The sequence below is a fragment of the Boleophthalmus pectinirostris genome, unplaced genomic scaffold (assembly GCF_026225935.1).
Source record: "Boleophthalmus pectinirostris isolate CB_2022bp ecotype Guang Dong unplaced genomic scaffold, ASM2622593v1 HiC_scaffold_18, whole genome shotgun sequence".
In the NCBI taxonomy this organism is placed as follows: Eukaryota; Metazoa; Chordata; class Actinopteri; order Gobiiformes; family Gobiidae; genus Boleophthalmus; species Boleophthalmus pectinirostris.
In genome coordinates this window covers 43,748,616-43,775,945 of record NW_026571133.1, presented here as the reverse complement: position 1 = coordinate 43,775,945, position 27,330 = coordinate 43,748,616, and the positions used below count along the sequence as shown (strand labels likewise).

At 42.9% G+C, this 27,330-nt stretch overlaps 1 protein-coding gene across 1 annotated transcript; it reads left to right on the top strand.

The window, feature by feature from the left end:
* The first annotated feature begins 1,520 nt into the window (after nucleotides 1-1,520).
* On the top strand, nucleotides 1,521-27,095 carry sh3bp2 (SH3-domain binding protein 2). The gene is given in 14 exon segments (XM_055153510.1): nucleotides 1,521-1,752; nucleotides 8,019-8,158; nucleotides 9,372-9,474; nucleotides 11,431-11,548; nucleotides 11,827-11,894; nucleotides 12,603-12,691; nucleotides 15,445-15,516; nucleotides 15,958-16,275; nucleotides 16,278-16,710; nucleotides 17,244-17,385; nucleotides 19,399-19,454; nucleotides 21,607-21,682; nucleotides 23,541-23,600; nucleotides 24,112-27,095. Coding segments are annotated over 14 exon segments (1,893 nt in total). The 5' UTR covers nucleotides 1,521-1,660; the 3' UTR covers nucleotides 24,238-27,095.
* Nucleotides 27,096-27,330: the final 235 nt, after the last annotated feature.

Genomic DNA, 27,330 nt, shown 5'->3' with positions numbered 1-27,330 from the left:
TCTTTTAATAAAATTTCAGAATCTTGATTAAAACTATTAAGAGATATAAAGCCAATCAAAATGTCATTTAAGATTATTTAAAAATGTCTAACTCATCAAAATCGCAATTAGAATGCGATAAAACTCACAAAAATCACCAATACAGTAGAATGTCAAAAGTTCAATTAAAAACAAAAAAGCGAATTAAAAAAGTAAAAAATAATGCAAAATAGCTATATCAAAATTTTTAAAACACAATTAAAATAAAGCAAAAATTGCTGATATATTTAAATTGAAAAAACTGAAAATCGAACTCAGTAAAAATGTCAAAATCACAATTTGAATAAAAATTTGCAATACTGAAGAATGCAAAATGTTAATTAAAATTATTCAGACGTATTTCACATCGATTTCGCTAAACAAGGGTACTTCCCAAGAATACTTCACCCACAATGTGTTTAAAGATGAACTGTCTTATTTTCTAAGAAATAAAACACACACACCGTGGTGTTGAAATATAGTTTTCACTTAGTTGCCTCAGTATTTAGTCTCTGTAAATACTCATTAGCTGGAGTAAGAGTACTTTTAAGAATACTTCACATTTGATGTGTATTTTAAGAATGAACTGGTTTCTGTTCTGAAACGCACACACCACGGGGTTAAAACTCAGCCCTTTACTTCTTGCCTCAGTATTTAATCTCTATAAATACTTGTCACCCAAGGTGCAATTACTTTATAGGATACTTTGTACTTGATGTGTATTTAAGAGTAAACATCTCAAACAGGGGAAGGGGGGTGGACTGAGGGAGAGCACCCGTCTGCTTTAGATTCAAACTCTGACCACAATGTGGGGGCAGTGTGCAGAGTGCAGTGCATTGTAGGACAGTGTTACTGACCCAAGTGATGCCAACCAGGCAACATTTGGTCAGGTGAAAGTAGACATTATAGCCTCTCAGTTCCTCTGGAGAAACTCTTTGACCCAGGCCATGAGGCCCTGTGAGGCCAGCGGACCAGGCCTCAGTCTAATGTGTTCACCTTTAAAACAACACACAGTTGTTATATCCTTTAAAAAGCAGTTAGACAATTATATGGTCCCAAAATATCTGATCTTAATTCATTTTGGTACAAATATTTGACACCTGTTTAGAGAGAACTTTATCTGTGCTACTACGGCTGAGTCCGTGACACTTCATTTCGTCTCATGGATAAACCTGTACATAAATACACATTTCTAGTGAAGTCTCTAAATATCTCCTGGTATGTTTGTAGACCTAATTTTTCCTACGTGCTTGCCCTGCCTGGTGGTCTCTATTGTGATGTAGTACTGGGAAAGTGAAACTAGCTGTAGCGACAGAGGAAGTGAGGAGGTGTGTGGGGCTATTGTTCGAGTCCACTGGAAAGTCCCACAGACCTGTTCACTGTAAAAGCACCAAGGCCCCACACAGCGAATCAGACGCAAGCTCCACGGAAACAGGAAGTCTGAGGCTGACCAATCAGAGGGCGGCCTGTAAAAGCAGGAGGAAATGCATGAGAGACAGCACACTTCCTCTGTGTCCACTCAGTGTGCTTTGGTCTTACCTGATCTGTCCCGGTCCTCGTCTGAGTCCTGACCCGAGTCTTGTCCCGAGTGCGGCCCTCCATGTGTGTGCAGTATGTGGACGAGTGTCCGTGAGGGGCCAACATGGCGGCAGTGTCGGTGAAGAAGAAAAAGCCGTCTTCACGAAGCTCCAAAGCCGTCACTAAGATGTGTGTACTTGACCACAGGGACCACATGTGAGTCTGAGCTTTCAAACGGATCATTTACAAACCAGAAATGGAACTGCACCTTTAATGCATGTACTACTAGAGACTGCCACTAGAGGCAGGCTTCAATTATATTCTTTTTATTATACAGAGCTAGTAGGTACTTTGGAAACACCCTCCCATTCAGTCTTTGTTTTCTTTAAGTTTACCACTTTTTACATTTTAGGAAATAAGGAAGACATGAAATATATGAAGGGATCATATTATGCTATTCTGATCTATGTTATAATGTTGTTTCCTCATCAAAAACACACTGTAGTTGTGTTTTATTTTAAATATGAGTTCTTCTCTCAAACTGAAAACTTCTTGTTGTCATGATATGATTCCAGGTGTGAGTTTGCTGTAGTCCACAGTGCTGGGGCCAGGACAGCCCCATGGTTTTTAACACATTTGAAATTGTGGGAAAACTTATTTTGAGTTTTTTTTTTTTTGCTATGATATGTGTCATAGTTTTGATGCTTTCAGAAAGTATCTAGTGTAAATGGTAAGAAACATAAATGTAAAAGTGTGTCCAACGTTTTGACTGCTACTGTATCTGCTGTATGCATAGTGTGTTTTCTTGGTTTGGTCTGGGCGGGCTGTGCTGGTTCTTTCTTGCGGTGACTGCACGCTCATGTCTGCATCTGTGTCTGTGTGTGCCTCTGTGTGGCTGTATGCACGGCAGTATCTGGGCTGTGCTCTGCTTTAACTCTGGTGTGGTCAGTGTAGCCTGCTGGGCCAGCGGTCAGTCTAATGACCACTGAATGAGCGGGCAGCAGAGGGCAGGGACACCCAAGAAGTGAGGAGGGCTTCCAGTACAAGCAGCTTCTAACAGGAAGTGAGTGACGCCAGCGGAAAGCCTCGAGACTAAATATGAGCAGTGCTCTCACAGCTCAGACGTTCGACTAGGATGGATCAGAACATTCCCCAATAAATAAGAACACTGGCACACGCTCACACAGAGGGTAGAACACTGGCACACACTCACACAGAGGGTAGAACACTGACACACTCACACAGAGGGTAGAACACTGACACACTCACACAGAGGGTAGAACACTGACACACTCACACAGAGGGTAGAACACTCTCACACAGAGGGTAGAACACTGACACACTCACACAGAGGGTAGAACACTGGCACTAGGGGTGGGCGATATCTCGATGTTTTAAATATATCGATATGGTTTTTAAACTCGATATGAATTCTGACATATCGTATATATCGATATAATGCTTATATTCAATTTTGATTTCTCCGCTTCGCTTGTTTGTCTTCTCTCTCGTCGCCCTCGCCTCCCTGATTTTGTTCGCTCGTGTCTCCTTCACTCCTCACTACCACCGTGAACGCCGAAAGTTGGTGTCAGTGAAAAGCTTCAAGCACCACGAACCTTTTCCACCATTTACAGACAAGAACATCAGCAGCACATCCTCACATTCCACCAAGTCGCGTCCTTTAGCCAGAAAGAAACTAAACGAGCTGAGCTGCATGAGAAGTGCACTGTTTATACAAATGAGCCATGCGCTTAAGTTTCGTTTCTGTAAAATGTAAACACACGTGCTCAAAACTGCATTAAACACATTATTATCTCAAACGGGCTGATGTGGCTCTAGAGTCGTTATGCTTTATATATTGTAAAGTTTAGCAATGTAAAGTTTATTTATGCAGAAGATTTTAATTAATAATCTGCTGCAGTGTCACTTGTACAACAGTGTTTGGAAACGTTGGGTTTGATCTGCAGTGGATTGTGGGATTAAACCTCAGAGCTCCTTACTGCTGGATAATAACATGGATCTGTTCAAATAAGGAACATCCTGAGCTTCTTCTGCTAAACGAGCTCATGGTTCTGGTTCTGGTCTGGATAACAGAGTTAATGCAAAGATGAGCTTGTGTTGAGTTGTTTTATTTATGAACGAAAAGAAGGAAATATGTATTTTTTCTTTTATTTTACAGTTAAATTATTATTTATGTAATGTGGGTTTTTTGTAATCTTAAATGTTCCTATATGAACTGCTGACCTCTTACACTTAAATTAAAAAAAAAAAGGACCTTGTGGAATTTGGCAGATTTGTTTTTGCAGTTTTCAGTTTTAGGGGGTTATTTTTTCTTGAACATATATCGAGATATATATCGTATATCGAGGTATAGCAAAATATATCGAGATATATTTTTTGATCCATATCGCCCAGCCCTAACTGGCACACTCTCACACTCACACAGAGGGTAGAACACTGGCACAGTCACACACTCACACACAGGTGGCACAGGCATGGGCAGCATCGTTGTGCTGTCACAGGCCTGTACTCACACACTGAATTGGAGTAACACATTAGTTATGATGTGTGAAAGTGTGTGTGCAGATGGATGTGTTTGTGGTGTTGATGTGGTGGTGTGGTGTTTGGACGGTGGGGCTGTGCCACATGGGAGCCTGATGGGAGTGCACGTGTCAGTAGTGTAACATGCACATGGATGAGCTGAAATCTGGATGTAAAAAGGATGTTTGGACAGTGAATAAAAAATAGACAGTGAATAAAAAATAAGAAAGTGACACCACTAAAGTGTGTGCCCTCAGAATGCTGCTGACAGCGGCCAGCTCCAGTCTGTGTGTGCCTGTGTGTGTGTGTGTGTGTGTGTGTGTGTGTGTGGGTGTGTGCTCCCCTCTTTAGTCCTCTTGATGGGCACACTGGTACTCCTGCCTTTTGTCACCCTGTTTTCTTGTCTGTATGGACCACAAGTGGAAAATCAATCAGAATGATTGAGGAGGAGGAGGATGTATTATACAGTAGTTAAGTGTGATGTCACTTGTGGAAGTATCACACAGAGTCCTGTTACCACATACCATTACCACATTTGACTCTGATATTATTTATTATTATTATTATTATTATTATTATGAGGAGGAGAGTGTCTTGCTCTGAGTGGAGAGCACCAGAGTCACTGACCACAGAGACAGACCTGCTCACACTCACACTCTGTGTGTGTGGAGGGGTTATTACACACAATCTTTATCCATGATACTCACACATGAAAGCTCACTTCATCATGAGGAGCACATACACTGTCTTCATGTTCTAGAATCGGATAATGTCATCACTTAAGATGGAGGGCAGGGGCTTGTAATTATATTACAATAAAATATCAATTCTATATTTGAAAACAGTAAAATGCTTTACACTGTAATCATCATTTAACCAATTAGGGAGGTCTGGTGTATGAGTCATAGATCTCTCATCTAAATACCTAAATACCCATGTCTACACAGTACTGTGCAGTTTACTTTCATGTCAGATAACCTTATCAAGACAATGAACTAGAAAGAAAATAGCCCTGTGACCATGAGTCAAAGTCCTGTGAAAGTGCAAAACACATCTTGGCTTTGTTTATAATCATTATGAAAGAGAAAGATTCACTCTGGACATTCACAGCTGTTTGAAATATTACATTTGCTCATGAATGTGCCACCATTATTAGAATGAACACAATACACAGACTGAAAAACATCCTTTGATAGCAAGTCCCAGGAGGAGTGCCTGAGTCCAGCCCAAGCCTGTAGGGGCTCTGAAGGAGCAGGAGGAGCTCTAAAGGAAGTGGGGGAGGTGGTGAGGACTTAGATCAGTGGAGGAAGACATTACATTCCTGCTTTATCACAAATGTCTTCACTTCTTTTTGTCTTTTTAAAGTCCAAACTTTGCTATTTTATCAGTTATGTAAAATAATCAAGCACTGACTTGGGACATTGATATTTTTTGACTTATCCAGGACTTAACCAGGACCATGCCAGGACTATGTCAGGACTTCAGCAGGACTAGATAAGAGCCGTCCTTGCCATGTTCTGTGAGTTCCTGTAAACTGTGTTTGCACAAGAGTCTTATCTGTGCTCAGTCTTTATGGGGAGGGAGGGGCTCTGATCCCAATCTGTAAAAGACCAACAACAAGGAACAGAGCTCACATCAGAGACAGACGCCTGCAAGAGCAGCACCCGCAAGACTGTCCCAGAGCTGAACCCTCACCCTGTGACTGGTCCTGCCAGCAGTCCCCTCAGTCCTGCATGACATGCTCTCTCTGGAGTGTTCCACCTGAGGTGTCCTCTGGAGTGTTCCACCTGAGGTGTCCTCTGGAGTGTTCCACCTGAAGTGTCCTCTGGAGTGTTCCACCTGAAGCGTCCTCTGGAGTGTTCCGCCTGAAGCGTCCTCTGGAGTGTTGCACCTGAAGCGTCCTCTGGAGTGTTCCACCTGAAGCGTCCTCTGGAGTGTTCCACCTGAAGCGTCCTCTGGAGTGTTCCACCTGAAGTGTCCTCTGGAGTGTTCCACCTGAAGTGTCCTCTGGAGTGTTCCACCTGAAGTGTCCTCTGGAGTGTTCCACCTGAAGTGTCCTCTGGAGTGTTCCACCTGAAGTGTCCTCTGGAGTGTTCCACCTGAAGTGTCCTCTGGAGTGTTCCACTTGAAGTGTCCTCTGGAGTGTTCCACCTGAATTGTCCTCTGGAGTGTGTTCCACTTGAAGTGTCCTCTGGAGTGTCCCACCTGAAGTGTCCTCTGGAGTGTTCCACCCATGTGAGGTGTTTGGGGTGTTCCCCTCTGTACAGCCCTATTCAGATTGTCCCAACTGGACTGTCCTGGGCCAGGTGTCTGATGGATCGTCCCTCTCTGCTCCAGTCTGGAGCCAGTCTCCTGAGACAGAATGCTGTGGTGGACAGGGTGGACAGGTGGCTCCACGGGACTTCTCGAGTGCTTGAGTGGGTTCATGTTTCCTTTCACTTCTGTCTTCAGCTCACGTGTCTGTGATCTGTGATTGGTCTCAAACACACAGACCCAGATCACACAGTCACATCTGGATCTTTATTAAGTAGGGAAAGTTGGATAGAACTGAGCTGTTTTTTTGTTAGTTTTTTCTTCAGATGACACCAATATCCAAAATTTGTCTTGCAGTTAGGGCCACAGGTCCTATATTACACAAAACTGGTGCTTTAAGTCATTTTCAAATATTGTTATGTTCATTCATTCACGCATGTTTGAGTAACCCTTTATTATTATTAAACAAAACACATCTCTAGGTCTGTTTGTGATGAGGAAACAACATTATAACTTAGATCAGAAAATATCTTAATATGGGCCTTTTCACAGTTCACAAATGAACTTTGCATGAATAATTACAAGTATGACTGTAGTAAATACATGCTGCCTCTTTAGAGCTGACGTTTTTTACTCAAAATATCTGACATTTTTTCTATTAGAATTTTACTTCCAGGCTGGACATGTTACGTAGGAACCATAATGTAACACTTGTCTAATTTACAGTGTATTTAGTTAAATGGACGTTCAATGTCAGAAAAACGTCCTGTTTAAACTGTTTCAACTTTTGGATGGAATTTTCCAGCATAGGCAGAGGGATTTAGCACATGCCAAAGGAGAGGAGAGGAGGAGAGGAGGAGGAGGAGGAGGAGGAGGAGGAGGAGGAGGAGGAGGAGGAGGAGGAGGAGGAGGAGGAGGAGGAGGAGGAGGAGGAGGAGGAGGAGGGAGGAGGAGGAGGAGGAGGAGGGAGGAGGAGGAGGAGGAGGAGGAGGGAGGAGGAGGAGGAGGAGGAGGAGGAGGAGGAGGAGGAGGAGGAGGAGGAGGAGGAGGAGGAGGAGGAGGAGGAGGAGGAGGAGGAGGAGGAGGAGGAGGAGGAGGAGGAGGAGGAGGAGGAGGAGGAGGAGGAGGAGGAGGAGAGGAGGAGGAGGAGGAGGAGGAGGTGAGGAGGAGGAGGAGGAGGAGGAGGAGGAGGAGGAGGAGGAGGAGGAGGAGGAGGAGGAGGAGGAGGAGGAGGAGGAGGAGGAGGAGGAGGAGGAGGAGAGGAGGAGGAGGAGGAGGACAGGGTTGGCATGTCTCATGTGCCTGGTACTGTCTGTCTCGGACTCTGTGTTCATTCCTGTGCAACCTCCACCTCTCATCTGTAACAGTAGTGTTACTTCAAAATAATATTTTTCAAGTAGAAGTACAAAGTAGTGGTCCAAGAACTTACTCAAGTAAGAGTATAAAGTTTTTGGGAAAAACTACTACTAGTAAGAGTACCTTAAAAGAGTAATTTATAACTTGAAGTGAATATAATTGGAAGGACAAAGCCTGAAATAATGCACACGTACAGTTGCTGTGATACTGTGGAATATTCCGGGCAAAGCATTAACATCTCCATGGAGACAAGCAGAAAAGTGACACTGTGCAGTTTTAAGTTGACTGCTCAGGTACTTTCCAGCATACTCACATGTACCTGTGTGTTTCAGGAGCATGGCGTCCGCAGAGCCCGTGTGGCCCATCCCCATGAGGGCCATCGGGGCTCAGAACCTGCTCACCATGCCTGGGGGCGTGTCCACCGCCGGATACCTGCACAAGAAGGGAGGCAGCCAGTTCAGCCTGCTCAAGTGTGAGTGCCCATCAGGACTACACACAGCTAAACCTGCACTCAACCTGGAATAAACCTGGGCTAAACCTGGACTGAACCTGGTCTAAACCTGGGCTAAACCTGGACTAAACCTGGACTAAACCCTGACTGAACCTGGACTGAACCTGGACTAAACCTGGGCTAAACCTGGACTAAACCCTGACTGAACCTGGACTGAACCTGGACTAAACCTGGGCTAAACCTGGACTAAAACTGAACCTGGACTGGAACCTGGACTGAACCTGGACTAAACCTGGACTAAACCCTGACTGAACCTGGACTGAACCTGGACTAAACCTGGGCTAAACCTGGACTAAACCCTGACTGAACCTGGACTGAACCTGGACTAAACCTGGGCTAAACCTGGACTAAACCCTGACTGAACCTGGACTGAACCTGGACTAAACCTGGACTGAACCTGGACTAAACCTGGACTAAACCCTGACTGAACCTGGACTGAACCTGGACTAAACCTGGGCTAAACCTGGACTAAACCCTGACTGAACCTGGACTGAACCTGGACTAAACCTGGACTGAACCTGGACTAAACCTGGACTGAACCTGGACTGAACCTGGAATAAACCTGGACTAAACCTAGACTAAACCTGGACTAAACCTGGGCTAAACCTGGACTAAACCTGGACTGAACCTGGACTGAACCTGGACTGAACCTGGACTAAACCTGGACTGAACCTGGACTAAACCTGGACTAAACCTGGACTGAACCTGGACTGAACCTGGACTGAACCTGGACTGAATCTGGACTGAACCTGGACTAAACTTGGGCTAAACCTGGACTGAACCTGAACAAAACCTGGACTTAATCTGGATTGAAGATGGACTAAACCTGGACTGAACCTGGACTAAATCTGGGCTAAACCTGGACTTAACCAGGACTAAACCTGGGCAAAACCTGGACTGAACCTTTTAGTATTCAAAAGGGTCTCATATGATTTTATTTCATTTTTTTGTATTTTGTGTGTGGGCAATGAGGAGCGGGACAGGTGCATCTGAGCCAAAATACTCAGAACCTACTCCTGTACAACCCACAACAAGAGGAAGGAACAGGACTGAACCAGAATTAAACTATAATAGGACAAAACCAGGACTGAACCAAGAAAACCAGGACTAAAACAAGACTAAACCAGGACTATGGAGGCTGCAGCTGTTTCACTGGTGTGATTTTTCCACACAGGGCCACTGCGCTACATCATCATCCACAAAGGCTGCGTGTACTATTTCAAGAGCAGTACCTCCGCCGCTCCACAGGGGGCATTCTCTCTCAACGGCTACAACAGGTCAGGCTTCCCACACACTGTCCTATTGTCCCCTGAGATATACCATACAATACTATTCTCATTATTCACAGGGCTTTTCCTCATGAAAACAATGGGACAAAGTTCATGTTTAGTTCATCGTTCCAAAGCAGTGGTATTTCTGGGGTCACAAAGGCAAATGCAAAAGGCCTAATGTTACAGTGTTGTATCCTCATCACAAACATACGCTGAGTTGTGTTTTGTTTCATTCACACATATTTAACACTTAAACCCTGCATATCTGCAAGCTCTCCACTGTGTTTTTAAACTCCGCACACCTTCACTTGAATGATTTAAAAATTGGAATTGCTAAACTTTGAAGCTGCAGTTGTTGTTTAAGCCTTGCTGAATGTTCTTGGATATTTGGCCATCTCAACTGAACAAAAGGTAAAAGTAAAACTTTTTTGAAGGTAACAACATCAGGTTATCCCCTCTCCCTGTCCGGGTGGGTGGAGAGTCCTTGCCTCAAGTGGAGGAGTTTAAGTATCTCGGGGTCTTGTTCATGAGGGGAGGATGGAGCGTGACATTGACAGGTGGATCGGTGCAGCATCTGCAGTGATGCTGTCGCTGTATCGGACCGTTGTGGTGAAGAGGGAGCTGAGCAGAAAGGCAAAGCTTTCGATTTTACAGGTCAGTCTTCGTTCCCACTCTCACCTATGGTCATGAGCTCTGGGTAATGACCGAAAGGACAAGATCGCGGATACAAGCGCTCAAAATGAGTTTCCTCTGCAGGGTGGCTGGGCGCTCCCTTAGAGATAGGGTGAGGAGCTCAGTCACACGGGAGCCAGTTGAGGTGGCTCGGGCATCTGTTCCGGATGCCTCCTGGGCCCTCCTCTGGAGGTGTTCCAGGCATGTCCTACCGGGAGGAGGCCCCGGGGAAGACCCAGGACACACTGGAGGGACTATGTCTCTGGGCTGGCCTCTGAACACCTCAGGGTTCTCCTGGAGGAGCTGGAGGAAGTGTCTGGGGTGAAGGAAGTCTGGGAGTCCCTGCTTAGACTGCTGCCCCCGTGACCTGGCCTCGGATAAGCGAAAGAAAATGGATGGATGGAACTTCAGGTTATTTTACTGTATTGTAGAATAAAGCAGCTCAGTTGAGACTATCGTTTCATGACATCATAAGGTGGAACAGAGCATTCTGAGCGTCACAGATGTACACAGGCTAATAATAAAGGGTTACTTAAACGTGTGAATGAAACAAACACAACTCTATGTTTTTGAGGAGGTAACAACATTCTAACCAACTTTACATAATATAGGACCTTTACGCTTCAGCATTTCTCTGGAAAATGGAGGGATGGTAAGGCTGTGCCATTTGTGGACAGTTCTATGGGCCCATGTCATCATTTTAGTTTAGGATCTCAAATTCAGCAACATGCATGTGAGCTCCATCTGTTTGAAAAAGGCTGGATTGTATAAACTGCATGAGCAGATATGAGCCAATGCCTCCAGGGCCTTCAGGGCCTGGGTCTCATAGATCCAGTGTTCTTCTGTAAATGTCACACATGATAAAGAGCTCCTTGTGCTTGTGATGGGATTCCAGGGCAGAGGTGATAGAGTACCCAAAAATTTTACTCAAGTAAAAGTGACTTAAAGAGTAACAGCAGGGATGTAAACGCTGATTTATAAGTTCATGTAATGTGAAGAACAAAACATTAACTAAAGCATAAAGTCAAGTATAGACACAGAAATGGGACAAGAAACACAAATATACAAATCATTTCTTGTCAACATAAAGCTTTAGTCACTTTTTGTCACTGTGGATTTACTCATAGTGTGAAGAGTAACCTAAACTTTTACTCAAATAAGAGTACTCTTACTTCAGTCAAAAATATTAAACAAGCTAGAGTAAAAGTATGTTGCTAGAAAAGTACTCTTATGAGTAAAATTTATTTTAAAAGTTACTCAAATAAATGTAAGTGAGTATGTCTGTTCCAGGGTGATGCGAGCAGCAGAGGAGACCACATCCAGTAATGTGTTCCCCTTTAAGATCGTCCACTTCAGTAAGAAGCATCGCACGTGGCTGTTCTCCGCAGCCAGCGAGGAGGAGCGCAGGGTGAGAGTCCACACCTTTTCTCATGGTTTGGGTCAATGCAAGATTTAGTTGATGAAATGAAATGAAAAGTAAATATAATGTTATCTGATCACCAGTACTATGACTGTGGGGGCGGGGCTCACAGTGGGTGTGGTTTCACAGTGCTGTGTGGGGGCGGGGCTCACAGTGGGCGTGGTCTGACAGTGCTGTGGGGGGCGGAGCTCACAGTGGGTGTGGTCTGACGGTGCTGTGGGGGGCGGAGCTCACAGTGGGTGTGGTCTGACGGTGCTGTGTTGCAGAGCTGGATGAGGCACTTGCGCAGGGAGATCGACCACTACAATGACCGACAGGATGGCCACACGACCAGGTACACTATATATTTGTCTGAAAGATGGTTAACAGAATGAAACTGATGTATGTAGTCCTTATTAAATTTGGTGGGTGATGTGACATACATAGAGGTAATTCCAGAACTGTTACATATAGCAACTATAGCATAATATTAATAAGACAGAGAAATACTTGATTGATCCTGAGGGAAATTTTGATGCAGTCAGGGAGGGTCAGCAGATCAGTGTCAGGGCAGTGTGAGGAGAGAACAAGGGCCAAATCTTGTCGAAATTACCCAATAGTTATGATTAAGCTAATAAAATAAATGACAGCACATTGATTTAATTAGCTTAATCGTAAAAATGTTTCGATTAAACAACAATTTCAGTGAAGGTTTAAACTGTCAGAAAACATCCTTCCTTGTGCATAAATTGTTTCTGCATTTAGGATGACATTTTCTGTGTTGATGACATTGGCAGAGGGATTCCATTTTAGAACTCAGAGCTATCTGTATTTTTGTATCTTTGTTTCTTTGTTCCCAACAAACTCACTTCACTGATATAAAACTATGCTCAATATTTATTAAAGGTACTATCCCACCAGAGCCCAGCTCATACATGAGACCAGAGTAAACCTGCTCCAGCTGTCCTGTGCCTTAAGAGCTGGAGCAAGTTTTACTCTGGAGCAGAGCTGGAGCAGGTTTCTTCTGGTCTCACTAACTCTAACGCTAACTCTTCTCTTTCAGCAGTGACACAGACTCAGATGCAGACAGTTTCTATGGGACCATTGAGAGGCCTTTGGACCTGAAGCATCCAATTGACAACACAGATGATGGTACAGTATGCCTCTTGTCCTGCTTTAGAGCTCCAGAGAAGGGTTTTTATACATTCCTACTGCTAACAGCAGAGGGTGTATATTTAATAAGCCAATTAAAGGCACAACATGCATATGTTTAATTGAACAATTTCACTTAACTCTGGATTTTGGTAAGGTATTGTAGCCACATCAGCCCTGGGGCACACTGATGAAAACAGTATATATAGTAAAACTATATCAGAATTACGAGTAGTCCAAGAAAATACTTACGTAAAAGTAAAATCCTCCTTGTCAAAGCCTGATCCCATCAGATCTTAGAAGCTCAGCAGGGCTGGATCTGTTCAGTATCTGAATGGCACCAGTGAGAATACCAGGTGCCACACTGGGTCACCAGTGGTATAAACTATTTTTATGTCCTTAGGCAAGGCACTTCTCCCACATTGCCTATATGAATGTGATGTGTGCATGAGTGTTCTGTGGTGAACAGACTGACAATTCAATTCAAGATTAGTTCTATAGCACATTTAAAACAACTTCAGGTGACCAAAGTGCTTCACATACAAGTCAACAAAACAGAAGAAACAGTTACAAATACATATATACAGATAACAACTGAAAACTACAATAAAAACACCAAGATAAAGTGACTGGCTTGTCCTAAATGCAGGGAGAAGAGGTGAGTTTTCAGTCTAGTCTTAAACTGCGTTAAGACTGAGAGGATCTGACAGGAAGAGGAAGGCTCTTCCACAGTCCAGGCTCTGCCACAGAAAAGCCTCCACCACCTCTCTTCTTGAGTCTAGTTTTGGGCACAACCAACAGGAGCTGGTCAGCTGATCTCAGAGCTCTGGGTGGAGGACAGGGCTGCAGTACCCCTCCAAACAGACTGGACCCATAGAGTGTAAATATTTGAAAACAATGAATAACAGTGCAGGTCACACAGAACAGGTGTGATGTGTTCACGTTTCTTAGTATTTGTCTGCAGACGAGCTGCAGCGTTCTGGACATGTAAGCGCTGCAGGGAGCCCTGATCTAACCCCACATACAAAGAATTGCAGTAGTCCAGGCGTGATGTCACAAAAGTATGGATAGCTTTTTCGAACTCTGCCCATGGGAGGTATGGCTTTACTTTAGCGAGGAGCCTTAACTGAAGGAAGCTGGACTTAATCACAGCTCTTATGTGCTTGTCCAGTTTGAACATGGAGTCCACAGTCACCCCTGCAGCTCACTGCAGGAGACAACAGGACCAGTCACACTGTCCTGCCCAAGCAGTGGGTTAGTTTGCCCAAACACCACAATCTTTTTTTTTTTTTTTTTTTTTTTTTTTTTGTGAGTTAGATTCAGGAAGTTTGCACTCAAGTCTGTACATCCCTGAGACAGTCCTGCAGAGCTTTGACCGTGCTCTGGCTGTCAATTGCAGTCACTGGCAGATAAATTTGAATGTCATCTGCAAAACTGTGAAAAGTGACATTGTGCTTTCTAAAAACATCACCCAGGGGAGCATGTACAGAGCAAATGTAGAACCCTGATGCACACTGTACTGTAAAGGAGACACAGAGGAGGACTACTGTCCTAAGTTTACAGAAACACTCCTGTCTGACAGATATGACCGGAACCAACAGAGGGCTGTGCCCTTAATGCCCACAAGTGTCTCCCTCCAGGCGAGACAGAAGGACGCTGTGATCCACCAAGTCTAAAAGCAAAAGAACAGCTAATTTCCCAGAGTCAACAGTTAAAAGCAGGTCATTAAAAACTTTTAAAAGAGCTGTTTCTGTACTGTGCTGAGATTTAAAACCAGATTGGAATTTGTCACCAATTTCATTAAGATTAAGGTAAGACTGTAGCTGGTCATAAGCAACCTTCTCTAAAACCTTAGATAAAAAGGGCAACTTTGAGATAGGTCTAAAGAACATTTAGGTCAAGATTAGGCTTTTTCATAAGTGGTTGGACTACAGCATGTTTCAGGGCAGTGGGAAAACAACCAGACATCAGAGGTGAGTTCACAACAAAAGCAATGTAAGGTCCAATAGAATCAAAAACATCCTTGAACAGACGACTTGGAATAATATCTAGAGGACAGAAGGGAGGCTTTAGCTGTTGAACAATTTTTTTCAGGTCCAAAAGAGACACTGGTTCAAAACACTCAAAAACTGAATTACAGACTGTTGAAGCTACAAGGTCCACAGCAGAAGGCACTGACAGTCTAAGAGTTGAGACTTTATCCCTAAAGAATGATCAGAACTTTCACAGAGTGTAGATGAGGGCACAGCCACATTTGTCATACATGGATTTACCAGAGACTTCAAAGTACTAAAATGAATCTGAGGTTTGTGGCAGTTTGTTGATACAATGTTTGATATAAAACTACATTTAGCAGCTTTAACTACCCTCTGATATTTGACCAAACTGTCTCTTAATATTTGCATTTCCATTTCCTTTCTGCGCGTCTACATGTGCGTGTAGCCTCACACTTATTTTCATTTAGCCAAGGCTGTGCCATGGGCTTTGCGCGCTTTAGCCTTAGTGGAGCCACAGCATCCAAAAACTCAGTGCAAGCGTCATTGAAACAAGAGAGCAGACCATCCGGCGTGGAGTTTTGCCAGTCATTCTGGTTCATAATTCTCAATGCAGCCTCGTTTCTGTCTGCCTGAGTGTTGAAATGATTAAATAATGCCCACTGTAACATTGTAAAGTAACTTAGTCTGAATGATTATCAAAGTATTATTAAAACCTCATCTGCAGATCAAATCCTAACACAAGTCTTTGTGTTGTAGGTTACACAGATGAGGATGATGATGACGATGATGAAGACTACTTGAAGCCAGACAGTCCACCCTCAAACACAGGTAAGCACATCTCCTGTGCAGCTATGGTGTCTTCTCCAAATGGAAAGATAGCATCCCTTAATTGATCACAAGAGAAAAATGAGTCTTAACTGTCTCAGTAGAAGCTATTAGACAGCAGACTGTTCACTCTGCTCTTAAATGTGCACTTTGTAACCCAGGCTCACACTAGCACTGCATATTTAACGTGAGACACATCCAATTGAAAATATCAAAATACATTTATTATTATTTATTCATTATTACATCTTCCTAAACTTAACTAACCCATAACTGTGTTCTTAAACCCATCCAAAAATCTAACCCTGGTTGAAAAAATACTCCACTGATATCATGAAAACATGGTAGTTGAGTGTGACCACAAACACTGACAGATAACCCACTTTAAATGATGACAGTGTGACAGGACCCCTCCTGTACTCAGTGTGTCTCTTGTGTGTGCAGGTCGACCCACAGCCCCCCCGCCGTCATATCCTCCTCCCCCTGTCCCTCTGTCATCTGCTCTGTCCAATCAGCTCCCTCCAAATTCCAAAGCCCCGCCCATTCCCCCACCCCTTCACCGTATCCCCACCAGCCCCCTCCCCAAAAAGCCTCCCCCTCCCATCCCACCCCAACCCACTCATAAAGGCCCACCCCCCGACCCACCCTTTGCCCCTCACTTGCAAAGACCCATGGCTTTTCCTGGTGTGACCCCTCCCCTTCCACCCCCCAACCCCAGACGGGCATTCTCCAGACCTGGGCCAGGGGAAAACCGGGAGCGCCCCCACCTGTGATCCTGCACACTCCCGCCACACTACCCATCTGTGAGAAGCTGGAGTCACAGTTGCGGCTCAACCGCCCCGCCCCAAGCCCCACCCACAGCCCCGCCCACAGTCAAGGCCGTAGCCCTTTACTTGGTCACACCCGTAGCCCCACGCCAAGCCCGACCAACACCCAAGCACGTAGCCCCGCCCACAGCTCCATCAACAGCCCTACAGACATCAAAGCCCATAGCCCCACCCACAACCCTGCCCATTGTCAAGCCTATAACCCCACCCCCAGCGCTGTCCAGAGTTCAGCTCAGAGCCCCGCTCACAGCTCCGCCCATGGACCATCACTTGGAAACCACTCGTACAAACCCAAACCGAAGCCCCCCCCTCCAACAAACAAACCTCCCCTGCCTGCGTCCCGAAAGCCCCCCTCCACCAGCTCTCTGGGGTAAGTCCTCTGACATTTACCATGGCACTGGACTTCAGGAAACTGTATGTAAGATTTGGATTTTACATTTCAGTAACTTGACTTGTCTGAGTCCCCAGAGGTAAACATGGTTAAATTAAATATAATCATAGTGTACTTACTGATAACAATAGCAATGCTGAAAACACTGGATCTTATCATTTGGCATTTTGGTTCAAGACTAATCAAGACTAATCCAGTCAGAAAGCAGAATGTGCCTCACATGAGTCTCCTTTGGGCCTGTTAACGCTTCTGTATTCAGAAGACTTTCGGTGACACAGGTTCAGTTAAGCAAGAATTTTAGGGGTCTAAAGGATTTATTATAGAAAATCAACTTATAATGTTGTTCCCTCATCAAAAACATGTCTGAAGAGGTTTAGATGTCATCCATGCATGTTTAAGTAATCTAGTGATCTCTCCTGAGCCCTATTCAAACTCTCTTTACAGTTAGCAGTATAATTTAGCGGTGTGTTCTCCGTGTGCATGTGAGGTTAATGTCCTGTCTGTCCTGTCAGAAGAGCGTCTCCCGATGGACAGAGTTTCCGGGCTTCTGCAGACGAGCTCCCTGAGGACATCAGGAGCAGGTGGAACCAGGCCAAACCCAACCGGGTCAGGCCACACGAGGAGGAGGAGGACGACGACGACGACTACGAGAACGTGAGTCCAACCTCAACTCCAGTCTGGTCCTCAAACCTGAAGGACCTCAGGCAGAAGCAACCTTTGGAGACACCAGCTTTTCTATAAGTTATCACTTTTTCACAGTCTATGGAATTAAATATGTTTTACTATGCCCATCGTACTCTTGTGAGCTTAAGCCATGTTAAAATGTTGTTACCTTGAAAACTCGACATCGGGTGGCTTTTGTTTTGTTTCATTCACACATGTTTGAGTTACTCTTTATTATTTATCTGTCTACAACTCCAAAGCTCTTTGTGATGACATGAAGCGGTGGTGTCAAGTTAACAGAAATGGGCAATTCCAGGGCTTAAACTATATTTAAGGATTTGTGTGTTAAACATGTGTGAATGAAACAAAACACAATCCCAGGTTTGATTTTGATGAGGAAACTCCTATGCCGGCTTGTTCACAAACGTGAGAAACAAGAGGTTCTTTTTTTGACTGATGTTTACTGCGGTTTTGCTGGTATCACAGTTCACACTGTAGCACTAAAAACATACAATAGAACATGAGAAGTAGCTCACATTATAAACACAAAGCAAAACATTTCATACAAGTAAGTAAACAATGCAAGTAAACAAACCAATGTATTAAACTTAACCTTGAACTAAATGAAAATAAAAATTCATAATATTGCACAAAATAAAATAATATTGCTCATAAATGGCCTTATAAATGATCGACAAACAATGAGAAACCAAATACAAAATACTATAAAAGAAAATTAGAAAACTCTCTAACAACAAATCTAAATACACTAGCGCCATCTATGGGCACAACAAATGAACTGCCACATATTGTTACATGTTACATTGTTACTGTTCCATTTACATTGCAGCATAGAAGAGAAGAGTGATTAATGCGGCCCCTTTCAATTTATATCTAGTATTTATTTCAAGGGGCTATGTACCTGTTTGTTTGTTTGTTTGTTTGTTTGTTTGTTTGTTTTTTTGCCACAATAGATAAATTGTAGAAGCAGCTATTCAGAATGTAAAAATGAGACTGCTGTGCGCTCTCTACATATAAATTATATGACGTTCTGTATCATCTGTGAACAGTGTTGGGAAGGTGACTTTTAAAATGTATTCCCCTACAGATTACAGATTACATACACCAAAATGTAGTTTGTAACGTAATCCATTAAATTACTTAAAGTGAGTAACGTAATCTGAATACTTTGGATTACTTGACTTGCTGTAGAGAAACAAAGACTAGGATATCGTAACATCAGATGTTTTGTTGGCTAAAAAAAAATAAAAAGCCCAGACTTTACTGAACCAAATAAAAAAAATATTATTGATAGAAGACGAGGAGACACGTCCGCGCAGCATGGTTTAGTCCTGGTTTAGTCCTGGTTTTAGACCTATTTTAGACCTGGTTTAGACCTGGTTTAGATCTAGTTTAGACCTGTTTTAGTCCTGGTTTAGACCTGTTTTAGACCTGGTTTAGACCTGGTTTAGGTCTACTTTAGATCTAGTTTAGACCTGGTTTTAGTCCTGGTTTAGATCTAGTTTAGACCTGGTTTAGTTTCCGGCAATGAGTGGAATTACCGAAAAAAAAAAAAAAAAAGAAAAAAAGGGGATATAGCCCAAAATGTGAAAACGGGAGAACAGGAAAATACCGCCATAACCCAATTACCTCTCATTGAAACAGTAACTGTAACTGAATACAGTTACTCATAATTTGTACTCTGATTACGTAACTCTGGTACTTGTAATCTGTTACTCCCCGACACTGTCTGTGAACTAGGAAGTGATGCCGGTGCGCTGTTAGTGTGCTAGCTGTTATTAGCAATGACAGGGCAGCAAAATCCACTCTGACCTCTGAAAGTTGTGAAACGCACTCATAAACTCATAATGGACTAAATAAGATGAAGGTGAGGAATGAGTTTGAAGTGTTGCACTTCAGAATCAGCAGAGAGGTCACCACTCCACAGATCTGTCCTGTAAATTGGCTTAGTGACGTCACTGTCTTGTCTCGTGTGTGTTTCAGGTACAGCTCCCAGACTCTGTGTTCATTGACTCCATAGAGACCAGCTTCGTGGAGAAGTAAGACCCTGCACACTAAAGCACCTCAACACTGTCACTTCTACAGCTTCCCTCACAGAAGCCCTTAAAGTCGCACTGACACATAACGAACCATACAACCTTAAGTAAGAAGAAGTAAAAGAAGAAGTAAGACATTTATACCTGGGTCCATCTAATTTTGAGATCCATATGTCTCAGAAATGGTCAATTCTAGCCATTTTTAAACATCACATGATTTTTTATTTTTTTATTTATTTGTTGTTGTTTTTTTTAACATAAACTGACTTTTATGTAAGCAGACTACAGAAGAATGTTCAAATTCATATCTCTAAATTTAAGATTTTTGACTCACCTGTAGGGATAGAACAATATGGTTTCCTATGATTTAACAGGTATCTCGATACACGGGTCACGATATTGATTCGATTTTTATATGTTTCAAGATGCAAACATATCTCATGTAATTTTTTCTGCTAATTAGTATACTATAATAACACAGTAGAACTACTGTACTATTTCATATATGAAGTGTTTTAGCTCATTTGGTTCAATGATTTACAGCTCAGAATTTTTATTCAGTGAGTTTCTGTGGCTATTTTATATTTTATAATAAACCAGTCTACTCTTCATACAGACTGTAGCAGAGTTACACTATCAGACTTTCCCTTATTTGATGATGATTTGATTTCTTTTCCTACTGAGTTTCACTGCATCACATGCCTGTGTCCACTGCTCTGCCCCCTCCAGCAGAGATAGTACGTAGCTCCTCCCACACTGCCCCCTCCAGCAGAGATAGTACGTAGCTCCTCCCACACTGCCCCCTCCAGCAGAGACAGTACGTAGTTCCTCCCACACTGCCCCCTCCCAGAGACAGTACGTAGTCCTCCACTGCCTCCAGCAGAGATAATACGTAGCTCCTCCCACACTGCCCCCTCCAGCAGAGATAGTACGTAGCTCCTCCCACACTGCCCCCTCCAGCAGAGATAGTACGTAGCTCCTCCCACATTGCTCTGCTACAGTCTGTGTTCTTACACACTGCACTCTCCTGTCCTCTTTCTGAACACTTAAACTCTGTTATATTACATAGAAATGTCTTAACAGTTTTCTGACTAATACTTATGAGACTTTTACTTTTACTTATCAATCTTTTATTTGTGAGAAAAAGATTGTGTTTATCACGAGTCGCGTCACATGTGTGTATACGAGCACATTTGATTAAAGCCGATATGAAGCCAAAAGCGATTCTAAAGTATTTAAAAGTGAATATGTCTGTCATTCCTGGATCAACGTAATCAACGTAAATAAAAAGTGAGTTAAATATAAAATCCACCCCTGATGGAATATTTCAGCTGTAAGTCCATATGGAGCTGTTTTCTTGCTGCATGGAAGGACCCGTGCATACAACACATGTATCGAACAAACACGTGTAACGAATTGTGAGACCAGTATCGAATGATTCGATATTGTATCAAATACTGTTGCATTCCTAGTAAACTGTAGGAATATCTCAAATTGATTCTTGTATTTTCCGTTTCTACAGTATGATTATTATGATCATTTTCTAAACCAGCTAATCATTTGAACTATTATTATGTGTATGGGGTTATGTGCATTTGTCAGAAAGACAAACCACAAACACACAGACTAAACAAAGACAGAAATGCTTGAATACTTTGCATATAATACTTTTCGAATAATACACAAGATACTGCACTTTTCTAACGGTAATAAACATGTTTGATTATCATCCATCACATGCTAATCTCATTTAGACACATATTCATCGTTACAATAAAACATGAATTAACAGCACGTCTCCAATTGCACACTTAAAATATGCCCACCCTGACATCTAGTGGATCATAGGAAAACTGCAAGTTTAGCATTATGGTGGACTGAACCACTTTCATTTCATCATTCACACAAAATACTGTACATCAGTCTTATTCTTAAAAATAATTCAAGTGCATTATTGAACACTCCATTTAAATCATAAACACTGTATGGTCTTCAATCACGCCCCTTTATCTCCTGCTAGATCTTTGACAGGGTTTTCCCACATATAAAACATACTTTACATGTCAGAGCTGTGTCATACTACAATGTGTGTGTGATGATGATGATGATGATGGTGGTGATGATGATGATGATGTTGATGATGTCATGTTTGCAGACTGTTTCGAGAGAGCAGGGTGTGTCCCGATGGGCTGTATGCCATCAGGAACTCTTCAGGGACCAAAACTTCCAAGGTCATACCTCCAGACCTGTCCTGCTCCTCACACATGCTCCTCACACATGCTCCTCACACATGCTCCTCACACATGCTCCTCACACATGCTCCTCACACATGCTCCTCACACATGCTCATGCCTCACACATGCTCCTCACACATGTCCTCACACATGCTCCTCACACATGCTCCTCACACATGCTCCTCACACATGCTCCTCACACATGTTCCTCACACTTGCTCCTCACACTTGCTCCTCACACATGTTCCTCACACATGTTCCTCACACTTGCTCCTCACACTTGCTCCTCACACTTGCTCCTCACACATGCTCCTCACACATGCTCCTCACACATGCTCCTCACACATGCTCCTCACACATGCTCCTCACACATGCTCCTCACACATGCTCCTCACACATGCTCCTCACACATGCTCCTCACACATGCTCCTCACATGTCCTCACATGCTCACACATGTTCCTCACACATGCCCTCACACATGCTCACATCCTCACACATGCCCCTCACACATGCTCACACATGTCCTCACACATGCCCTCACACATGCTCCTCACACATGCTCCTCACACATGCTCCTCACACATGCTCCTCACACATGCTCCTCACACATGTTCCTCACACATGCTCCTCACACATGCTCCTCACACATGTCCTCACACATGTCTCACACATGCTCCTCACACATGTTCCTCACACATGTCCTCATCCTCACACATGCTCTCACACATGCTCCTCACACATGCTCCTCACACATGCTCCTCACACATGTTCCTCACACATGTTCCTCACACATGCTCCTCACACATGCTCCTCACACATGCTCTTCACACATGCTCCTCACACATGCTCCTCACACATGCTCCTCACACATGCTCCTCACACATGTTCCTCACACATGCTCCTCACACATGCTCCTCACACATGCTCCTCACACATGTTCCTCACACATGCTCCTCACACATGCTCCTCACACATGTTCCTCACACATGTTCCTCACACTTGCTCCTCACACATGTTCCTCACACTGCTCCTCACACTTGCTCCTCACACATGTTCCTCACACATGTTCCTCACACTTGCTCCTCACACTTGCTCCTCACACATGTCCTCACACATGTTCCTCACACTTGCTCCTCACACTTGCTCCTCACACATGTTCCTCACACATGTTCCTCACACATGCTCTTTCCACTTGCCCCTCACCATCTTCATCACACATGCTCCTCACACATGTTCCTCACACATCTTTTTCACACATGCTCCTCACACATGCTCTTTACAATTGCTCCACACACATCTTCCTCATACATGCTCCTCACACATCTTCTTCACACATTCTCCTCACACATGCTCCTCACACATGCTCCTCACACATAATCCTCACACTTGCTCCTCGCACATGTTCCCCACACATGTTCCCCACACATGTTCCTCACACATGCTCCTCACACATGCTCCTCACACATGTTCCTCACACATGTTCCTCACACATCTTCCTCACACATGCTCCTCACACATGTTCCTCACACATCTTCCTCACACATGCTCCTCACACATGTTCCTCACACTTGCTCTTCACACATTTTCCTCACACATCTTCCTCACACATGCTCCTCACACATGTTCCTCACACTTGCTCTTCACACATGCTCCTCACACATCTTCTTCACACATTCTCCTCACACTTGCTCTTTACACATGTTCCTCACACATGTTCCTCACACATGCTCCTCACACATGTTCCTCACACATGTTCCTCACACATGCTCCTCACACATGCAGACTTTATTTTTTGCTCCTCACACATTTTGGACATAGTAGTGTAACCCCATGGTGTGTTGTGTTTGCTTACAGGTGCTGGTGGTGTGGGACGTCACCATCAACAAGGCCCGCAACTACAGGCTCTTTGAGGAGGTCAGACATTTAAAGAGACACTACTAAACATTTTGGGAATGTTATTGCTTTGTCTTATGGAATTTTGCACAGTAGTTACATGTGTTTCTATTGTTCAAAAAAACTTGTCTTGAAAAACACACTTGTGTATGGAAGTAAATTTCCCATTTTTCTCATAGACTTTCTGAAAATGAAACGTCGTGAATGAAATGTTATTGTTATCAAAATCAGTGTTGTACCCACCCAAAGACTGCAGATGAAAAGTTTGTAGCTAAATCTGGCACAGAGCATCTTTTTCCTCTCAGATACTACTACTACTACTACTACTACTACTACTACTACTACTACTAACTAATAATAATAATAATAATAATAATAATAATAACCATAATAATAACCATAATCATAATCAACTTTATTTTTATGGCGCATTTCATAAACCAACAGTTTCCAGAGTGCTGCACAAATACATAATAATAACAATGACAATAACGCTCAGACTGAATCATATTCTTCTCATCATATTTTTCAGAACGGATGCATCTACGTGGACGCTGAGCTGACGTTCCCCAGCCTGGCCATCCTCATTGAACACTACCACAACCACCCCCTGCCCCAGCACGGGTCACTCTGCCTGAAGAAGCCCTATAGCCCCTAACAGCCTGACCCACCTGACGACCGATCCCATCCTGACCCACGTGATGACCAACCCCATCCTGACCCACGTGACAACCTGAGGCACCTGAACCCAGTCCCTGATCCCTGTGTGCTGATGTCTCTCACCTCCTGACCCCCTGACCCCTGGTGCTAGTAATGGCACCATGGCAACAAAAGGTGTACATTTGCACAAAGTTGTGACTTGAAGACATTTGCTCTTTTGCCCCAGAGGCTGTTTCTCTGGTGCAGGAGAAGGATCGTGGTTTCCTCTGATGAAGTGTCAGACCTGAGGCTAGCAACTTTTGGTGTAGGCCACGCACACATTGATGCTCCAATCAGATCTCGTTTTATGCCCAAATATGATCTGGGTTAGATCTTTTCATGTTATAAGCTCACCAAAATCCAATTAATATCCGATTTCTAGAAGTTTATTAGTAGTAGTCTGATTATACATACATACATATATATATATATATATATATATATATATATATATATATATATATATATATATATATATATATATATATATATATATGTACACAAAACTGACTCTTGTGAGCTTAAAGCCATGTTAGAATGTTGTTACCTCATCAAAAACATATCTGAAGTTGTGTTTTGTTTCATTCACACATGTTTGTGTAACTCTTTATTAGTCTGTCTTCATCTTCAAAGCTCAAAATGCTCTGTTCCACCCATAGACTGTATATATAAATGGACATAACTAACACACTAGTACGCATTCCAAATAGGAAGTTCACATGCGTTGCTTACGGCTCCTGCTGACTCTGGCTCCCATTGACTTACATTGGAATAGTTTGGCCCCTCTCTCTGTAACTGCTGCAGTGAGCCTCGTCATTTTGGTCTTAAAGTGTTCATATTAACCCGCAACACATGATCCTGGTGTTTTTTACACTATTTTGTCCAATAAAAAAATCCTATTCATAACATAGAGCCTGGCTCCAGAGTCAGCCCTGTAACCGTGAGCATCACAAGCTTCATTTGAGTGGCCCTGAACACTGTGGGTGACGTCACACTCACTTACTCCACTTTTTTATACAGTGTGTGGTTCCAGCCTTGTAATGTCATGTAGTGGTAGTTTTCAAGTTAACAGCTACCCTTTACCTTTAGTTCAGTAGAGATGGAGGTGTATGGAGGTTAAAACACAGTGGAGCACTTCCTGTATTACCACATGACGTCACAAAGTGTTTCCCGTTTTGAGAGAAGAACTCAGGGTTTGTGCATTAAACTTGTGAATGAAATAAAACACAACTGCAGGTCTACTTGTGATGAGGAAACAACATTATAACAGATCATAAAACAGTTCTGTATGTTCTTTAAGGGACATGCAAACTGCACAATCTAGTGTGAGTGATCAGAGTGACTTTTGTCAGGCAGAAATGGAATGATTTTGCTGTTTACATTTATTTTCTTTTTTTTATTTTGTGTTTGTAACTGCAGCCAGTGTGAACAACTCAAACCACATTTTTATGAATGCGACCCGTGGGACCCAGGCCTCTTCCATGTGTGGAAATAAATGAGATTTAACAGACAACAGTAAAGAAGCTAAGTGGTTTTAAGATTAAAGCTACAGTATGTCACTTTCTGGAGGTGAGACATCACCTGCATGATTCCATGAACATGGATAGTTAATACTCACTTCCATGGAGATAAGTTTTATCCCATACTTTAGCATACTGTAGTACTATAGCTACTATAGTACTACAACATGGAACATGGAAACTAACAGGAGGTCCTCCTCCAGGCCAAATAAGTGTCAGGTTTGTGGAGAAGCAAGTCCATGCATGTTTTCTATGTTTTTCAGTGCAATAAAAACATTATTTTATTTTTTGTTTGTTTTTGTCAGAAAAAGTTATATACTGTGGCTTTAATTGGCATTTGGGGAAAGAAAGTGTGTAACTCATTAGTGATTAGTGGAGGAAATGGTGCTCGCTCAATAACACACTTAATGTCATAATGTCATAATGTAACAACAGCCGGACTCCTCCTTTGCTCATCAGGACACTTCCTACTCATTTCAGCAGCATCACTTTGGATTTGCAAAGTGAACTCGCCCCAGATTTGGAAGAAAAAATAATAATAATCTGTGAAAATGATGCTCTTTAAGATTTCAGGAGTAAAGGTTTGTGTTGTCACTCTGATCTTACACTCCAGTAATGTGTTTTTTTGCAGAGAACTTTCACTGCAGATGGCTAAATATCATTACTGAGTTCACAGTCAAAAAATTGTTCAGAGGTTACTCGTTTTCTTACAAGAGCTGACAACAAACCTCCACCAGAGGGCGCTCCACCTGCTCCTCAGTGTGCACAACACAGCACACAGGACAGAAATGAACCTTTCCTGAATGTCTTTAGAATGATGTTGAGCTGTATCAGAACAAGTAGAAGAGCACATAGACTTGTATACACCAACCACTATGGAACCACTATGGAACCTATCTGGACCACTGAGGGATTACACACATACAAGGACACATGGAAACAGAAATAAAGTACTACCATTTAATGTTGAAAATAACATTCTATTGTCTAATGAAAAAGTGTGGGGTTTTGGGTTTTTTTGTGTGTGTTTTTTTTACTATCATTCGTGGTATCAGAGGAGCCATACGTCTGTCCCTGTGGACTCTTACTGTGCCTTGTGTTGTGTTTGTGCTCACTGGACTGAACAAAGGATTTTTGTATTTGCATTGTATTCTTTTTATTTTTTATTTTTTTTAACTTTTTTTACTATAAATCTTTTGTATTTATATTGCCTTGTAAATGTGTACCTACTGTAAGTATGACAGTGTGGTCTTGTACATTCACTGTATATTTGACTAATATATTTTTTCAACACTCAGATTCGTTCCTTTCTTTCTCAGATTCCATTACAAAAGCCTTTCTGGTACCTGGAATGATACATTGATATTACAGTTTGTTCAATCACCTTGGCACATTTCTCTATTGAAAAGTTACATTTATAAAACAGCTCACACACAACAGACGTCCACTTTTCCTAAACATTTTTTTTTTTTTAATCTGAGCAAAATGCAGTTTTACCCTCAAAAGGGACCCATCCTCCTCCAAAAGCAAGT